The sequence below is a fragment of the Antechinus flavipes genome, chromosome 2 (genome assembly GCF_016432865.1).
Source record: "Antechinus flavipes isolate AdamAnt ecotype Samford, QLD, Australia chromosome 2, AdamAnt_v2, whole genome shotgun sequence".
NCBI lineage: Eukaryota > Metazoa > Chordata > Mammalia > Dasyuromorphia > Dasyuridae > Antechinus > Antechinus flavipes.
This window is the reverse complement of record NC_067399.1, coordinates 532,926,650-532,945,859: the sequence shown is the minus strand read 5'-3', so window position 1 is coordinate 532,945,859 and position 19,210 is coordinate 532,926,650. Positions and strand designations below refer to the sequence as shown.

Sequence of the window (19,210 nt, the reverse complement as noted above, 5' to 3'; positions counted from 1 at the left end):
TTATAATAATAACACCCAATATCAGTGATCACATATCATGATAACAGATATAATAATGAAAAACATTTGAAATATTACAAGAATTATCAAAGTGTGAAAGAGAGGCATGATATGAACACATGCTGTTGGGAAAATAGTGCCAACAGACTTGCTCAATTTGAAAGTTTTCACAAACTTTAAATTTGTAAAAAACAAAAAAGGCAATATCTGTGAAATGTAATAAAGTGATTTATGCCTGTATTTTGGAAAGGAGAAGTAATATAATAGAAAGCATGTTAACAAATGGTAACATCCAGATTTGAAGGGAGAACCTTTGGCTCATTATCCCTTTTGTTTTCCCACTCTGCAATAAATTGAAACTGGTCAAGGAGGGAGTGTAAGGTAGAAGGAAGAAATTAAAGACATAGAATTTAGGTGGAGATAATTATTTTCTGAGCCCCAGCCTTTCACACTTTAACTTAATTTAGTGATAAATGAATCAAATAAAGTTAAATGTATTATATTTTAGAGGCTGAGTTGAGAAAGTAAGCCCTAAGATAAGAAACAGATCATCAGTTCCAATAGAAATAAAATCTATCATTTTGGTGGGTGATATTGATTTTTTTAAAAATTGATAGAAAGACCAGAAGGCAATGATAGGACACAACCTGGATTCTGAGAAACAGAGGAATATGACAATGATGGTGGTGGGAAGCTGGAGATAAAATTAGAGATGTTTAGAACAAAGGCCGAAAAAACATTTCCTTTCTCACATAATAGAAACATGTCAGTTTCTGTAGGAGATAGAAGACCTGGATTTTAGTCCTCTCTCTGTCCTTTGCTGGGACAAAGTCACAATTTTTCTGAGCCTCCATTTTTTTATCTTTAGAATAGAAATGTTATCTATCTTGTCCATCTAACTGCATATGAAAGTCTGGACAACACACATTTTTCTACTTAGTTTTTTCCATGTGGATAGTTAGACTGAATTATTCCAAGATCAAACTTTGGCTAAACCTGGGCTAACCAAATCTCTTGAGTTTATACATAATCCAAGATTTTGGATTGGACACACTCCTCAGTTTCATTGATGTATGAGCTCATATTTTAGAATCAGGATTTGACCTATGTATAGGGCGCATTCATGGCCGGGGGGAGAGTAAGAGGGTCCAAACCTGTGATTTCATTAGAATGGGGAAACTGTCCATTAACACAGGGTAGTTCTATGTATTATCAGAAGAGCTGCCTTAAAAACTAGTTTTTCTGTTAGAAGCAATGTGATGTGGTGGGGAAAAAAAGTACAGTTAGAATCAGAATATTTGAGTTCAACCCTGATTCGGATTAGCTGTTTGATCCTAGGCAAGCCATCCAAATCTTTGCCATGTGAAAAGGGGGAACACTAGTTAATGTTTATATAGCACTTCATAATTTGTATTTTACATGTGTCTTTTTTGAACCTCAAAAGTGACAAGTAAATATTATAAGTATTATACCCATTTGATAAATGGAAAAACTAAAGTTCAAAGAGGCAGCCAAATGACTCTATGCTTGGAATAAAGAAGATCTGATTTCAAATCCTCTCACAGTTGCTTAGCAGCTGTACAAGTCTCAGCAAGTCATTTAACCTCTGCCTCTCTCAGTTTCCTCAACCGTAAGATGAGCATAATAACTGCACCTTTCTCTCAGGGTTGTGAGGATCACATAAGACAATATTTGTAAAGTACTTAGCCCAGTGCCTGGGATACGGAAGGTACTTAATAAATGCTTTTTCTCTTCCCCCAAAATCACACAGCTAGCAAGTTGGTGAATCAGGACTTAAACCCAGATTTGAGTCCAAATTCAGTAGGCTTTTTTCCCCCCTTTTTAACCCTTTATTGTATTGCTTTCCTAACTGAAATTTCATGATTTTATGATTATACAGAGCTTGTAGGAAACATTTGACCATTTATCTATCGCCACTTGACTTTTTCTGTACTGAAGCTCACAGCATAGTTGAGGTTGAAGATGTGAAAGGGCTTTTAAAAAAGTAAAACACCTTGCAAATGTAAGGTACTGTATTATGAACTCATATTGTTTGTACATTTAGTCATAAAGAATTAAAGACAATAAAGTATGTATGACTCACTGTTCAAAAAACATGTTTTAAATTTGTAATGTTGTTGGTGAGGGATTGGTTATTTTGTTTGTTGTAAATACTTAACCAAATTCTCTAAAAGCCTCAACAAATAGATCATGGTGTGTAGCTCATGACCAGTTTGCAAACTGTTAACCAGACCAGTTGTGGTTAGTAGATAGAGGACATCCCAAACTGGATGTTGGGTAAAGAGGTCTATCTCTTGAATCATGTAACTCATCTTTGTTTTTTTGTGTGTGCAAATCTATCTTTTAATATGGTTGTCACCCATATAGAATCCCTTATATGTAGTCCTATTGGAGAGCCAGTGAGCTTATCATACATATCAAGTGGGAACAAGGAATGGGTCACAGAAGCATTGAATATAACGATAGCGTTCCTGGACTAATTATTTTGCTTCAACCTTATTTTGTCTTCTGATTTATTGATGCCTTTGTAAACTGGGTTGCTAAACTGGTTGTTTCCTATTTGTATTGAATGATAATAAATTTAGTATTAATATACATTTTTATATTTATTGACACTTTAAAATTTACAATGTGATTTCTAGTTGTAATTCTATTTGAGCCTCATGGCTATCTATGAAATAGATAATACAAATACTATTATATTAATATTATACAGGAGGAAACTGATTCCTTAAGAGGTCTTAGTTCTGATTTTGCAGTTTATAGACTATCAAAGGCAGGATTTTAATCCAGGTATCTCTTAGGTCCAAGTATAGTATTCTTTACTACAAGAGAGACACATTAATTGATTTTACATAAAATTTTTAATAGTATCCATAATGATTTCCAAGTTCAGTTCTTTGTAACCATGATGTGATAAAGGATTTCTGAAACTGACCATGTAAGAAATGCACACATTTCACAAATTATCACAAACAACAGAGCAACAGAATGTGTAATTACACTGAGTTTAGGATTGTTCTGATGCTTTTCTGCCTGAGCATACTGGGACCATCTTGGAATACACTCAAAGTAGGACTCTGATGCAATGGGGACCTTAGCTGGAATGGAAATCCTTTCTCCAGCACTAGCTGTGAGACACCACTTCCATTTTATACCAGCCAGTGTTCAAACATTGCTAACACTTTCCTTAGCTTTTGGGTTTCCAACATAATGGCTTATGGAAGTGCAAAGAAGTGAGTTGGGGCTTGTGGTTTGGCACTTTGCACTTCAAAAGAATGATATTCCATACAAATAAATCACATAAGATAAAACATTATTACTAACATCAATTATTTCTCCTTATAAGATATTCACCCTGAAAAACCCTGTCCTGAGAACTTTCTGTCATGTCAACTTATTCTTCTATTAAGTGTTGACCCAGTTTTCTACCTGTCTGCTGACAGCTATTGTCAGTTGAAATAATGTATTCCCTAGCTATTTCTGTCCCCAAAGTGCCCCATGTGCCTAGAATATGAATTATAGCCATTAAAAAAGCAATCTCAGCTTGAATTATACAATTTCATCATGATCCTCATGCATAAAAGTAATGTCTAAAAATTTTGTTGTTGATTTTGGAGCTCGTTTCCCCACAAAATAAGGCTTACTCTGGCCTATGTATCTAGATATTGGCACTATAGATCAGGGCTTGCCTCAGGGGATATTCTTGGTACAATACATTTCCTCTTTTTGGAAGTGTTGAGGTATGAAAACAAGGAAGAAGTCAAAGATGTTGTGATTGTCTTGTTGCTTGAAAGTTCAGGCATCTAAGAGAGGTCAAAAATCTGCCTTTTCACAATACCCATTTAATATTGCATATGCTTTTAAGCTTGATTAAAAGTTATTGTTTACTTTTGCTGAACTATTTTTCTTCTCTCTTTTCAATTTTGTCCTTTATTATAAGTGATGACTCTCTTGGGAAGGGAGAGAAGAAGGGATATACTTGCATATGAAAGTGACATAAAAAGATAAAAGATAGCAATACTTTCTAAAAAAAAAAAAAAAAAAAAAAAAAAAGAAGGAAAAAAACTACCCACAACTCATAGTATATGACATCTAAAGAAGTCTTTTTCAATTGATGTTTGTCCCAAGGTTCCTAAACTTTAACTAAAAAGATGGGTGGATGTTGAGAAACTCCATCCAGTTTTTTAGTCTTTTAGTCACTTAGAATTATATATAATCTGATCTGGAGCATTTTTTTTTTAATTTTGAATCTGGGGTCTATTTCAAGCCAATCTCATTTGAGTCTTCTCTCTATACCTAGTCTGTAGATGAAATAAATTGCCTAGGAGGTAATTCAGCCCTTAAACAAACACATGGCCTTTTTAATTTTAAAAATTAATAAGTACTTAGAGGTATCTTTTTAATAAAAAAGAAATAAATGTTCTGATTAAAACACATAACAAGAATTAGCCATGTTTAATTGGTTATAATTTGGCACAGAAGAAAAAATAGAATATTGCCATTTTCTTTCCACTGTGAATGTCTCTCCAGGACCTGGGATCACATAGTCCTAGAGGGAAGGCCAATTTTTTTTCTCTGATAGTATCCCATTTCCAATCCAGATCTATTACATCATATTTGAGAAATTTAAACAAAGTTTGAGTTCATCCAAATCCAAGTTGCCAGACAGAACCTGAGCTATAAAATTACCTTGACTCTTATGAATGTGTGTTTTGATTTTCAAACAGATATTTCTTGATGTAAAATCTTCCTAACAAACTGTACTCTAAAAATAATCAAACAATGGAATATGCTTCTTTAGGAGGGTGGATTCTCATTTATCAGCAATCTTCTTAAAAAACTTTAAGTGGCTGATGAGTGACAGGGAAGAATCTTTGCAGTTTCTTTCAGGAGCACTGGACTTACATGTGTGTCCTTTTCTATTTTTTAACAGCACTTCGGAGCCGATCAGGCCGTTCCATCATCAATGGAAACTGGGCAATTGACCGGCCTGGTAAATATGAAGGTGGAGGGACAATGTTCACCTACAAGCGCCCAAATGAAATCTCTAGCACTGCAGGAGAATCATTTTTAGCTGAAGGTCCCACTAATGAGATCCTAGATGTCTATGTGAGTTTGCACTATTGTTCTTTCTATTATATTCTTTGCTTTCAACATGATAATGACAAATGCCTCCATCTGACTTACTCTTTTAACCACAGACCCTTGAAGATACTCATATAAATGCCCAGATACTTTGGTTATTTACTTCTAAAATTGCCAAATTTACAAGAAATCTAAACTGTACCAGATGCTTTTTACCCTCCAAGTTTATGGACCCAATAAAACCAATTTTACTTGTTGAACCAAATCAGAGGTAAAACCTAGCCTTTATTTCACAAGAGTTGGATTTCCTCCAAGTCCTTTCCTCTTTGTGCTAATTTGGCATGTTCTAGTTTTATGGCAGACCAAAGCAAATGTCCTGGGCAAGGCAAACCTTCTCATAGCTTTGAGCCTTCTTGATTCCATATTAAAGTGAGGTCAAAAATCAAAGCCCCAATATGCACCAGATGAACCAATAAAGTTCCTTGTTACAGGAGAGGTTTATTAGGAGTTGCCTGTTTCACAAGAGATGTAGTTTTACTTTTCTTTACATGAAGGTGCAAGATTGATTTTCTCAGGAGGGGAAAAAGGTCACATGCCTTATTTTTTTTAATTAAAGCAAGAAAACCACCAACATCTGTTTCCTAAAAAGACTATAAAATAAAAGGCAACAATAATGATGCTTTTTTAGTAGAGAAACAGAGAATACTTCACTGTCATATACTTAATGGAGTTTACCTAAAGTACTTTGAAATATGTCAATATCTAGGGAAACATTTTTGGGTTCAAATTCATGCTTTATGAAATTTCCAGTATATTTGAATTTAACTTGTATAATAGACCATCATAACTACTGTCATTACTAACACATATTCACTTCTACTTTATTAATTGGTCCATGGACTAAAAAATGCATTTGTGATAGTTTTCTTACATTTTACTTTTGGGATTATCTAATAAATTAACAGTAGTTATTTGAATCTGAGTAAATTTCTTGATGCATTAGAAATAAAAATAGCAAACCCATGTGGTAAAAAATTCATAATGGGTGGTCTGATAGAGTAGAAGTCAATAATTCCATAATAATTATTATTCCATAAATATTAAAAGAATCACATTAACAAAATATGTTCCATGAAAAGGAAGGAAGGAATAAAACAAGGAAGGAAGGAAGGAAAAAGGGAGGGAGAGAGGAAAGGAGAAAGGGAGAGACGAAGGAAGGAAGAGAAGAAGAAGACAGAAAGGAAGGGAAGGAAAGAGGGAGAGAAGATTTCTTGTGATAGAGGCAGGGGAATATAGCAATATGGGAAAAGCCCAGGATTTGATGTTGGGGTTTGAAATAGAATCCCACTTCTTTTCTTATTTCCTTTGTGAACATGGGGCAAGTCCCTTCTCCCTATGCCTCAGCTTCCTCTTTTTATTAAATAAGGAAAATAGGCTAAGTAGCATGGTATAGACAGGCCTTCCTAAACTTTTTTCCAGTCTCGCCTCCTTTTCATCCAAGAAATTTTTATATGACCTCAAGTATATAGGTATATAAAACAGGTATAGAATTCAAATTTTTACATAATAAATCATAATTTTGCTACTCCCACATTCATTTTCTTCATCCCATATGGAGTCATGATTCACAGTATAAAATGTTTTGATATTGATATCAACAGAACCAGATTTAGAATGGAAGAATCTTAATCCAGGCTGTAACTAACAAACATGGCATACAGCAAGTTGGATAGTAGGGGCAAGTGGAAAGGGACTTCTGGGAGAGATTCAAGATGTCAAGAGGGAGGATAGAGACCCTGAGGCTACTGCTAAGTAAGCTGCCCTTAGGGAGAAAGGGAAGGTGGGCCTGTGTTGGAAGAATAGGTAGGGTGAGAGGAGAGTCAGGACAGAGTGGGCTTACAAAGACAGCTGGCAATGGCTTGGTATCAGTGGAGTAATGAAGTTCTATCAGAGTAAAGATTCATATCACAGGATGTGAGATACCCTTGGAACAAGCCCCAGTTGTTCTACCCCCGTACAGATGCTTGTCTGATTCCTAATCCACTTTTTATTCCATTGTACTAGACTTGCTCTCAGTTTCAAAAAATTATAGTTACATTAGTCCTTAAAGGTCTTCAGGAAGCAAATTATCCAACTGAAAATGAGTTTTAATTTAATTTAATTCCCTCTATTCTCTGTTCCATGCTTCCATTTTTCTTAGTCCATGAAAACAACATGTAGGAAGAGTGAAAAGATCACCAGTTTGGGAGTCAGCAGATGTGGTTTGATATCCTATCTCCAACACATCCTAGGGGCCCCTAAGCAATGCTTATTACTTTCCCTGCCTCAGTTTCTCCATTTGTAAAATGAGGCAGTTGCACTCACCCAAGTGTCTGATATCTTTTCCAGATTCCTTTATATTGGTCTTTGGAAGATTTATTCCTGGCTCTCATTCTCAGAACCTCTCTCCTACTAGATTTTGTTATGATTTTGATAACCGGTTAGATGTGTGAGAGGCTACCAAAGTAGAAACCAGGGAGGGCAAAGGTTCAATTTTGTCTCCTTTACATTTTCTCCTTGCTTAGGACCAGCCAATCTTCCACCCCAGGTTGATAAGATTTTCAAATAAACTGACAGACTTCTGGTTGGTTCTTAAATGAAGATTCTAATCCTAAATTTTTCTCCTTCTTATTTATATAACCTTGACTAAATCTCTTTATGTCTCTTGACCTCAGTATCCTCATCTGTAAAGTGGGGGAATCAGCTTACATAATTGCTAAAGTCCCAACTCTTAAAATTGTTGTACTTCTCTCACACATGAATCTTTCTCGCCACCTAGTGTCTGGTTAAATGGATTTTTTTTTTCTTCTGAATGGCACCTATCACTGATATCTTTTGAAAGTCTAGCGATAATTGAAGGAAACTGAGGAAAACCTACACACATTTCATAACTATATTATCTTAGTTTTAGTGGTACTTTATTTCCTCAAGAAACCAAATTCCTAAGCCCTACTTAAGGAATTCAGGTGAAAACCCTTTAATTACTCTAACTTATAATTCTGATAATGTGCTTAACACTCACTATCTCGCCTATATAAAGATGTTTGTAATTCTGGTAGACTAGATCAGTGGTTTTATTGATATAGGGAACTCTCAGGTGAGGAAATCCTTTAAAGAATTAACAGCTTCTTAAACTATCATATGAGGTCTTGTAACTGAATGTGGGGGTCATGAAATTATGATTCATTATCGGTAAATGTTTGTTTGGTATAACTGGTTTATATGCCTATATTATATAACCAGCATCACATAAAAATTTCTCGGACAAAAAGGAGTCACAAGAGGAAAAAAGAATAAGAAGCCCTGATCTAGATTGCTAAGAAAATGTAACTAGCTCAAAGCTGTACATCCACATTGTATCAGAAGATTCAGCTTTCTATCAGCTACATCCATGATACTAAAATGTAAACAGTGATCATAATATGTACAGTTGTGTTAAATAAGATAACATCAGTCTTTTTTCCCTTAGATGATACACCAGCAGCCCAACCCAGGTGTCCATTATGAGTATGTCATCTCAGGAACTAATGCCATTAGTCCTCAGCTACCACCTCATAGAAGACCAGGTATATTCTATTGCTTTTGGTGGTGGGGAGGAGCAGGATGTGTCTGTGTACTGGTTATAAGTTCTCATTCTCTTCTTATTTTTGCTCCCTCAGTCTCAAATAACCAACAAAGAGAAAATCCCCACTAATATATTTCTAAATTGAAGAGACTTGCTATAGGATGATCTTCTTGTGTCTGAGAAATTATTGTAAGAAGTTCCCTTTGTATAGTGCAAGAAGAAAATGATATTTTATACCTAAATTTTACTAATTTGAAATCTTTTCTATTTTGCTTCAATTTCAGGGAAAAAATCCAAATTTAAACTATGAAAACAGAAACAATTAAATCTGAAAGAAATATCAGGCTTCAAGGCTGCCTCTATGAGTAAACAAAGTAATCCCAGATGGTTTCTTGAAGGGTGACACACAGGTCCTCTGGCCATACCAGATGGTCACTAGCTGTCCATGGTACTAGTTCCTATGTTCTTCCTGTCTACACAATGACCTGTTCGTTATTCTTACCATTTCTTTCAATTGGCCTATATAACCAAGATCATTGTCCTCTAAGTAAAAAGAATTCACCTTTAAAGGAAGGATTCTAGCTTAGGGATTCTTCAGTTTTGCTAAATGTCAGGGACAAAACCTGCAGATGGCATAGGGAGAGTAAATCTGGATAAGATATCCCATTGATTTCCTTGGATAGCTAAGGAAAAGCATACAGTGGTCCCATTGTATCCTTATATGGGGAAAATATCAGAAGTTAATTAAGTAGTCCCCTAAAGGAGATTCATCTATCTCATGAAGAGGTAGATATATGTAGCTTGCCTGACAGATATATGTAGCTTTTTCTCCTCCTTGCCTCTGCTGGTCCACTTAGCTTCTTTTAACTCTGAAATAACATAAATAACTTTAATAAGTGAACATATAAGTTCTTACTATTTACTTATTTTTTAAAATATTGTTTACTTGTACATAGCCAAGAATGAGAGTTCATGATTAAAAGGGATTAAAATAAATTAAACAAAGCAACTCCATCTGAAAATAGTTTGTAATATCTAGTAGAAGATACTGGCTGACTTTTCAGTATTTCTGTATTTTTAGCATATTGGCAACATTCTACTTTCAGTCACAATCTCTAATATTGAAAGTTATTTATAGACACTGGTTGGCCTAAATGGTTGTGTACCTCATTCTTAAATAGGCTGTCAGATTTTTGGAGAGGTTCTCTCCACACACACACCCCCCCCCCCCATTTCCTTGGTTTGTTCTTGTATTCGCCTTTCCATAGGAGAGCCCTTCAATGGACAGTTAGCAGTGCCAGATGGACGGAATCCAGAGGGAGGAGAGGAGAAGCAACAAGAAGAAAAGAAGGAGAAATTTCCCAGTGGGGACATGAAAATATTCACTGAGGATACCACCCACACCTTTCCAGTGAGACAGCCAGAAAGATTTTCCCCCCACCAGCCAGACAACCTGGTTCCAGCCGCACAACCACCACGGAGAAACAGAGACCACAACTGGAAGCAGGTTGGGACGACAGAGTGCTCAGCTACCTGTGGGAAAGGTGAGACATGAATGTGACCTGTTACAAAAAAAAAAATCTAACATTAGGAGCAGATTTTACTTGGGACTAATTATTAATCCCCCCTCCCAGTTCTTAGCCCAGCACTTTGCCAAAATATGTTATGGGGTCTTGGGTATGCTAGCATTTCAAATCCTTTATAGCTCATTAGAGAAGAAAAGGAGTATAAGTATAAGTAGGTGCCTACTGTGTGTCAGGCCCTATACTAAGAACTTTACAAATGTTATTTCATTTGATCTACACAATAATCCTATGAGTTTGGTGGTATTGTTATCCTCTTTTTATAGATAAAGAAACTGAGGATGATAGCTATGTGTCCCTGGGCAGCCACTGTACCTCTGAATGTCTGAGATATTTACTAGTTAAGACCCTGGGCAAGTCACTTAACTTGTTTGCCTAAGTTTCTTCACCTGTTAAATGAGCTAGAGAAGGAAATGGCAAAGCACTTCAGTATCTCTGCCAAGAAAACTCCAGATGCAGACTTCTGGGGGTGGAGCCAAAATGGCGGAATGAAGTCAAGGCCTGCTGGAGCTCTCCCAGTTTCCCTCGAAAACCACATGAAACTGAGCCTCTGAACAGAGTCTGACAGACTCCAATCCTTGATAGACTGGAAGAACTTCAGGAAAAGTTAGTTTCACTGAGGTAAAAAGGGTATTCAGCCCTGTTCAGACAGATTCTGGGAAAGCTGGTGCAAGGGTCTTGATCACAGCAAATCAGCAACTAAGACCCTCAGTTCTGACTCAGGAAAGAAGCAAATTAGTGGGACAGCTTTCAGTCCCAGCTCAGAAGGCAAACTCAAAGAAATCAGCTCAAAGAAAAGGCTCTAAGCTGCACAGGAAACTTGAGAAGTGAGCTCTTTATCACAGGAGCAGAGCTCAATCATAAAAGTAAAAAAGAGGAAATACCAAAAGAAAAGGAGAGAAAATGAGCAAGAAATAGAAAAAAAACCTTGATCCTAGAAAGCTACTATGGTGACAGGGCAGACCAAAACATAAACTCAGAAAAGGATAAGAATGTCCATGTCAGAAGTGTCTTTTTTTTTTTTTTAGATATGGAATTAATAATGGCACTTTTTAAAAATCCAATATATGCATATGTATTTATACAATATCTTGCTATACAAGAAAAGTCAAATAAAACCAGAAAAATGAGAAAGAAAATAAAATGCAATCAAACAACAACAAAGAGTGAAAATCAGTGTTGTAAACCATATTCAGTTCCCATAGTCCTCTAGGAAATCTCAAAGAATGCTATGAATTGGTCTTAAGCCCAAAGAGACTTCTTGGAAGTGCTCATAAGAGACTTTAAAAGGCAAATAAGAGAGGCAGGAGAAAAAAAAAATGAGAAAGGGAATAAGAAGTATGATGAGAGAGTCAACAGCTTGCAAAGGAAAGGAAAGGAAAAAATTGTCTGAAGAAAACAACTTTGTAAACAGTAGAATTAACCAAATGGAAAAAAAGAGATACAAAAGCTAACTGAAGAGAAATCACACATTAAAAACTAGAACAGAACTAATGGAAACTAATGACTCTGTGAGACAGAAAAAATCAAAGAAATTAAAAAGAATGAAAAAATGGAAGAAAATATAAAATACCTCATTGGAAAAACAGCCAACCTAGAAAAAAAGACCCAGAGGAGACAATTTAAAAATTATTGGCCTGCCTGAAGGCTATGAGCAAAAAAAAAAAAAAAATAGCATTCTACAAGAGATCGTTAATAAAAATTGCCTCAATATTCTACATTCAGAGGAGGAAATACTGATTGAAAGAATCCATTAATCATCTTTAGAAAGAGAACCCACAAGGAAAACTCCAAGAAACATTGTTGCAAAACTCCAAAACCTCAAGGTAAAAAAAAATACTGCAAGCTGCCAGAAAAAACAATTCAAATATCAAGGAGTAACAATCAGGATTATCCAGGATTTGAAATCTTCTACAATAAAAGATTGGAAATCCTGGAATAATATATCACTCTTTGTAGATGGTGTGATGATACACTTACAGAATCCTGGAAATTTATCCAAAAACCTACTAGAAACAATTCACAGCTTTAGCAAAGTTGAAGGATATAAAGCAAACCCACACAAATCATCAGCATTTCTATATATTACTGACAAAACACATCAACAAGAGATAGAAAGAGAAATACCATTTAATTACTGTAGACAAAATAACATACTTCAGATTCAATCTCCTAAGATAAACCCAAGAACTTTATGAACACAATTACAAAACGCTTCTCACATAAATGAAGTCAAATCTAAACAATTAGAAAAATATCAATTGTTCATGGCTGGGCCTCCTGGCTAAATTGAGCTACTTGTTCAGTGCCATACCAATCAAACTACCAAAACCTTATTTTATAGAACTAGAAAAAATAATAACAAAATTCATCTGAAAGAATAAAAGATCAAGAATATCAAGGAAATTAAGTGCAAAGGATAGTGGTGACTTAACAGTACCAAACCTAAAACTGTACTATAAAGCAGCAGTAATCAAACCCATTTGGTACTGGCTAAGAAATAGAATGGTAGATCAGTGGAATTGATTAGATATACACAACACATTGATCAAGATCTATAGCAATCTAGTATTTGATGGACCCCAAAACTCCATCCTCTGGAATAAGAACTCACTGATAAAAATTGTGGGTAAAAGTAGAATATGCCAGACACTCAACATAGACCCATATCTTACATCCCATACTGAAATAAGGTCAAAATTAAAAAGGTTTTGCATTAGTTGCAATAGTAACAAGATTAAAAGGGAAGTACAAAACTGGGAAAAAGCCTTTATAGTGGAAAGTATATCTGATAAAGGTCTCATTTCTAAAATATATGAAGAACTGTGTCAAATTTATAAGAATACAAGTCATTCCCCAATTGATAAATGGTTAAAGAATATGAACAGATAATTTTCAGATGAAATTAAAGTCATCTCTAGTTACATGAAAAAATGCTCTAAATCACTATTGATTAAAGAAATCAAACAAGTTAAGTCAACTCTGAGTTACTACCTCATACCTCTCAGAGTGACTAAATGACAAGAAAAGAAAATGATAAATGTTGCAGGGAATGGGGGGAAATTGGGACTCTAATGCATTGGTGATGGAGTTGTGAAATGATCCAACCATTATAGAGAGCACTCTAGAACTATGCCCAAAGGGCTAAAAAACTATACATACCCTTTAACTCAGCAGTGCTATTATTGGGTATGTATTCCAAGGAAATCATAAAGAAGGAAAAAAGACAAGCAAAAATATTTGTAGCAGATCTTTTTATGGTAATAAAAAAAAACTGGAAAGTGAGTTGATGCCTATCAATTGGGGAATGGTTGAAAGTAATGGGATATTATTGATCTTTAAAAAATTATGAAGAAGCTGATGTTAGAAAGATCTGGAAAGGTTTACATGAACTGATCATGAACAAAACAAACAGAACTAGGAATATATTGTACACAATAATAGCAAGAATGTGATTATCAATTATGAAAGATTTAACTCTCCTCAGTGGTTCAGTGATCTAAAGCAATCCTAATAGATTTTGGGCAGAAAACACCATCTGATCCAGAAAAAAAGAATTAAGGAGACTCAATGTAAATCAACACATGCTATGTTCACTTCTTTTTTTCTACTTTTTTAGCTCTCCCATGGCTTTTCTCTTTTGCTCTGATTTTTCATTCCTAACATGATTCATAAAGCAATGTATGTTAAAAACTAATTAATTGAAAAAGAAAAATAAAACTCCAGATGAAGCTACAAGTCGGATATAACTGAATAATAACAACTTCCTATTACAGTGCTCTTTCCACTGTACTATCTAGCTGGGTCATACCTAAGGAATTATCCATCCAATCCACTTGTTTGGCAGATGAAGAAAACGAAGCCCAGGATATTAAATGACTTGTCAAGATCACACAGGAAAAATAGCAAAGCTGAACCCAGCTCCTCTATACTTTGCAACGACCTTTCCATTGCACCACATCTTGGACACAAAGAGCTGTCATTAATAAATGGATGCCAAATTGGAGGGAAATAAATGTCTTTAGTAAAGTGTCCTAAATACCTGTCTTTGTCCCTATATTGTTCAACATTTCTATAATCATTCAAAATATTTTGGCAGGCTACAGTAATGAACTGAATCTAATGAGATGAAATTTAAAGGGGTTAAGTAATAATATAAATTATTAATTTATATTTAATTTAATAGACATAAATAGTAAACCTCAAAAGTAAAATATAGGGGAAGCATGAATAGACAACAGTTCGGGAAAAGCTCCCAGGTGTTTAATAATAGCAGCCAATATTTAGATAACACTTTCAATTTTTGGTAATGTTTTATGTATTTTATCACAGTGGAGCTTCAAAGTGCTCTGTGAGCTTGGTCACAGAGTCATTATTACCCACAGGTTATCTGTGACTCAGAGGGGTTAGGTGATTTGCCCAGAGTTGTGAAGTTATTAAGACTCAGAAGGGGGTTCAACCCATGTCTTTCCTCAGTCTTTTCAATGTGCATACCTGCTAAATATGATTGATTATCTAGTATCAAATTTGGTCTATATAAAGACAGACCTAGTGTTCAGAAGAGATAGATGCTGCCTTTTTAATGACAATTTCCCCTTATCTTCAGGAGTACTGAGTTCTGATTTTTACAATTTCAAAAGAACATTGGCAAAATGAAGGATGTCAAGATTAAAGTAACTAAAATAAAGATAGACAATCAAGACCATAATGTCAGAGAATTATCTGAGGGAACTAGGGATGTCTAAACTGGAAAAGAGAAGAATTGAGGAACATATAGTAACTATGCAAATATTTAAGTGGCCATCATATTGGACCTCAGTTTCCTTATTTATAAAATGAGAGGGTTAGATGATATTTTGCTCTGAGAAATACTCAGAAATAAGGAGTTAACTTGCAGCTCTAAATATATGTCTCCATGTCACTAGATGAAAAATATCAGATTTATTCTGCTTGTCCACAAAAGTTAGAATTAAGAAAATATCTCTAGAATTACAGAGCAGCTGGGTTTAAGGTCAATTTAAGTCAAAATTTTCTAAAAATTAGGACTGTTCTAAATCAAAATGGGCTGCCGAGACAGAAAGAGTGAGAGAGAGAGAGAGAGAAAGAGACAGGGACAGAGACAGAGAGACAGACAGAGAGTATAATCCAATATATGTTAAACATAGTAAAATATATGTTAGATTCAACATATATATATACATATTTATATAATTATCTTGCTGCAAAAGAAAAATCAGATCAAAAAGGGAAAAAATGGGAAAGAAAATAAAATGCAAGTAAACAACAATAAAAATGTTTTAAAATGCTATGTTGTGAAGCACTTAGTTCCCACAATCCTCTCTCTCTGGGTGCAGATGGCTCTCTTCATCACAAATTCATTGAAACTGGCCTGAATCATCTCATTGTTGAAAAGAGCCACATCCGTCAGAGTTGATCTTCGTATAATCTTGTTGTTGCTGTGTACTGTGGAGGAGATATTCTTTTCAAGTATGTGGAGGGATTTAGGCTTGCTTTTCTTGGCCTCGGAGAACAGGAGTAGGAGGCAATGAGAGTAAGTTGCAAAGAGGCAAATATAGGCTTGATGTCAGAAAATACATTCTCACTATTAGAGTCATCCAAAAATGGAATGAGCTACCTGGAAAGGCTCACTTAAGAACTTTAAATGAAGAATGAAAACCCAGTTGCAAACTGTTATAAAACAGATCAGGTCCTTTTTCAGGTGTTGGTTGGACCTGATGGCTTTTAGAGCTCTTCCACTTCTGAAATTTTTCTATTCTTTGGAGTCTGTGTGTGGATGGCCAAAGGACAAGATCAGCTTGGAATAAAAACTAGGAAATTCTGCTTAAGTCACTAGAGAAGGACATATCAGAGTGGAACAGAAGTATAATGGAAAAAGAGAGTACTGACGTTTTAAGGAATCAGGCTGATCCTACTGGACTTGGGAATGAACTAGAGTGAAGGATTCTTGATCAAGAGAACAAAGTAAGAATTAGCTCTTGTCAAAAAAAAAAAAAAGTAAGCCCTACACATATTCCCTATCTTTGTTATTGCCTATTTATACACAGTTTGTTTTCTCAAAACTACAGCAAAATTGTTCTATTTAAAAAGAACTAGCTTATGAGTGTATAATCGGAGTCATTTTAGGAGGAAATACTTATTAAAAGTTTAGGGTAAAGGTGATAATGATGCTATAAATAAGAATTCAAATCATCTAGGAAATTATGTCCAAAGTAATAAAAAAAAAATTAGCAACACATATTGGACATCTCCCAAATCATGCTGCCTGAACTGTTGCTTCCTTCTTCTCCTCTTCACATTGAAACCCAGACTCTTGCTGTTGTGATCCTGCACAATGGTTTATTTTTCCCTGCTTTTGCCAGATCCCAGGCCCACCAATTTACTTCCATCAGGGTGCTGTGTTCATACTCTCTGCTGCCTCTCTCATCTTTCCAATTCCATTTTCTTTAAATGTATCTTCATTATTAAAGGATAAACTCTTTCCAGATAATGACAAATATACTTGGGCTTAGTTACTCATAAGTTGATCGCAAGGAAACCAGTTTTTCAACCATAGTTAAATATAGAAGTGTTGAGCTGTCTAATTCCTGAAGCAAATAGAGAAACAGAGGCAACATTGTTGTGCTCTTTCAAGATAGAAAAGTTCTCTATAATGAGAAAGACAGAGACAGAGACAGAGACAGAAACATATAGCTGGATAAAATGTAACTTTGCCAAGATTTTTCCTTTTGTTATATTTTCTATTCAATCAACATCACTTTTTTTTTTTTTGCCTAGCCTGTGGTAGTCTTTAATTGGAACATTATTTTATTTGACATAATAGTGTTGCCTATATTGCAAAGCTTCATTGTAAGAGCAATTTACGCAAATAGCCTTCTCACTTCAAATACAGTTTTACAACTAGCTGTCGAGTTTTATAAAAAACAAAGTCCTCTGGCCTAACATGTTGTCTGCGATATGTCAGTTTAAGAGAAAGAGTCAGAAATGGTCATTGCTGAGGAAACGTTCAGACATTTGTCTTGACAGTAATCCCTCAAAGTGCAATTACAATTATAAGGAGCTAGAGGTACGGAAGAGAATAATAATGATGATAATCAAGTTGCAATTATAATTATAAGGAGCTAGAAGTAGAGAAGAGAATAATAGTGATGACAATAATTATGATGATGGTGATTAACATTCTTAAAGTGCCTAATATGTTTCATGTACTATACTAAGCACTCTTAAAAATATTATATCATTTGATCCTCATCTCTCTGGTAGTAGTAAGTGCTATTTTACCTACCTATTAGCTACCTAATAGTAGGTGCTATTTTACAGAGGAGAAAACTGAGGTTGATGACTTGCTCAGGATCACACAACTGTTAAGTGTCTCAGGGATGGATTTGTACTCAGCTCTTCCTGACTCCAAGTCTGGTGCTCCAATCCTGCACCTTATCTCCAAAGAAAAGAATTACTTAACAAAAACCAGAAGTGCTTGATGAATGAAGTCTGCAATTTGATTATTAGGCAACTAAGCTCAATCTGTTCCTTCTTGTGATATCTCTATTGCCACTTGAGCACTTTAGAGGATGTAATTTTTCATTTAGAAACTCTTTCTGATATATCTGCCATATGGAAGTGGTAACAGAAATGTATCATTCTTAATGGTGATCCCATAACTCCCATGGTTATGTTATCATCTCTATGCACAGATAATCATAAAAAAGATAACATTTAAATAATACTTTAAGGCATATTAAATGTCTTACATAACCATTATCTCATTTGATTTTCATAATGACCCTGTATGGTAAATGCTATAATTAACCCCATTTTGTAGATGAGAAAACTGAAGTTGAGAGAGGTTAAGTAACATGACCAGATTTACACAGCTAATAAATGTCTAAGGCAAGATCTAAACCCATGGAATCTGGTACCCTTTTCTCAAGAGCCATCTCCTTAATGTTAGGATTATGTTTTATCATTCTTAATCTTTATATAATCCATACCTATCTCAGATTAGGATTTAATAATATTTGTTGAATATTTAAATTTATGCTTCCTCACCATCCCTCACCCCCAACATTGTAGACTCCTCATATAGTAGACATTCAGTCTTGATGCATATTTTGCCACCCACTAGAAGAATGCTTCTTACCTTCTTGCCTTCCTTGCCTTCATTTGCATTCAAGGAAATACTTATCTTTTGTGATTTTAGGAGGTAAAGACTTTGGCTAAGGGGATTTTTTTTTTCTGGATGTTCTATTATTGTTCAGTAGTTCAACCATTTGGTGTCTGTGAGTGTGTGGGGGTGTGAGGGTGTGTGGGGGTGTGAGGGTGTTTTTTTTTTTTAAATAATTATAACTTTTTATTGACAGAACCCATGCCTGGGTAATTTTTTACATTATCCCTTGCACTCACTTCTGTTCCGACTTTTCCCCTCCCTTCCTCCACCCCCTCCCCCAGATGGCAAGCAGTTCTATACATATTAAATATGTCACAGTACATCCTAGGTACAATATATGTGTGCAGAACCAGTTCTCTTGTTATACGGGAAGAATTGGATTCAGAAGGTAAAAATAACCCAGGAAGAAAAACAAAAATGCAAACAGTTTGCATTCATTTCCCAGTGTTCTTTCTTTGGGTGTAGCTGCTTCTGTCCATCACTGATCAATTGAAACTGAGTTAGGCCTTCTCTTTGTCAAAGAAATCCACTTCCATCAGAATACATCCTCATACAGTATCGTTGTTGAAGTGTATAATGATCTCCTGGTTCTGCTCATTTCACTTAGCATCAGTTCATGTAAGTCTCTCCAAGCCTCTCTGTATTCATCCTGCTGGTCATTTCTTATAGAACAATAAAATTCCATAACGTTCATATACCACAATTTATTCAGCCATTCTCCAATTGATG

At 35.2% G+C, this 19,210-nt stretch overlaps 1 protein-coding gene across 1 annotated transcript in view; it reads left to right on the top strand.

The window, feature by feature from the left end:
• The window catches only part of THSD4 (thrombospondin type 1 domain containing 4), a 174,119-nt gene that overhangs the window by 86,540 nt on the left and 68,369 nt on the right, over positions 1–19,210 (top strand). The window contains exons 3-5 of the mRNA XM_051973790.1: positions 4,958–5,133; positions 8,618–8,714; positions 9,982–10,257. Of these exons, the coding sequence (XP_051829750.1) occupies positions 4,958–5,133; positions 8,618–8,714; positions 9,982–10,257 (549 nt within the window). The remainder of the gene's footprint in view (positions 1–4,957; positions 5,134–8,617; positions 8,715–9,981; positions 10,258–19,210) is intronic.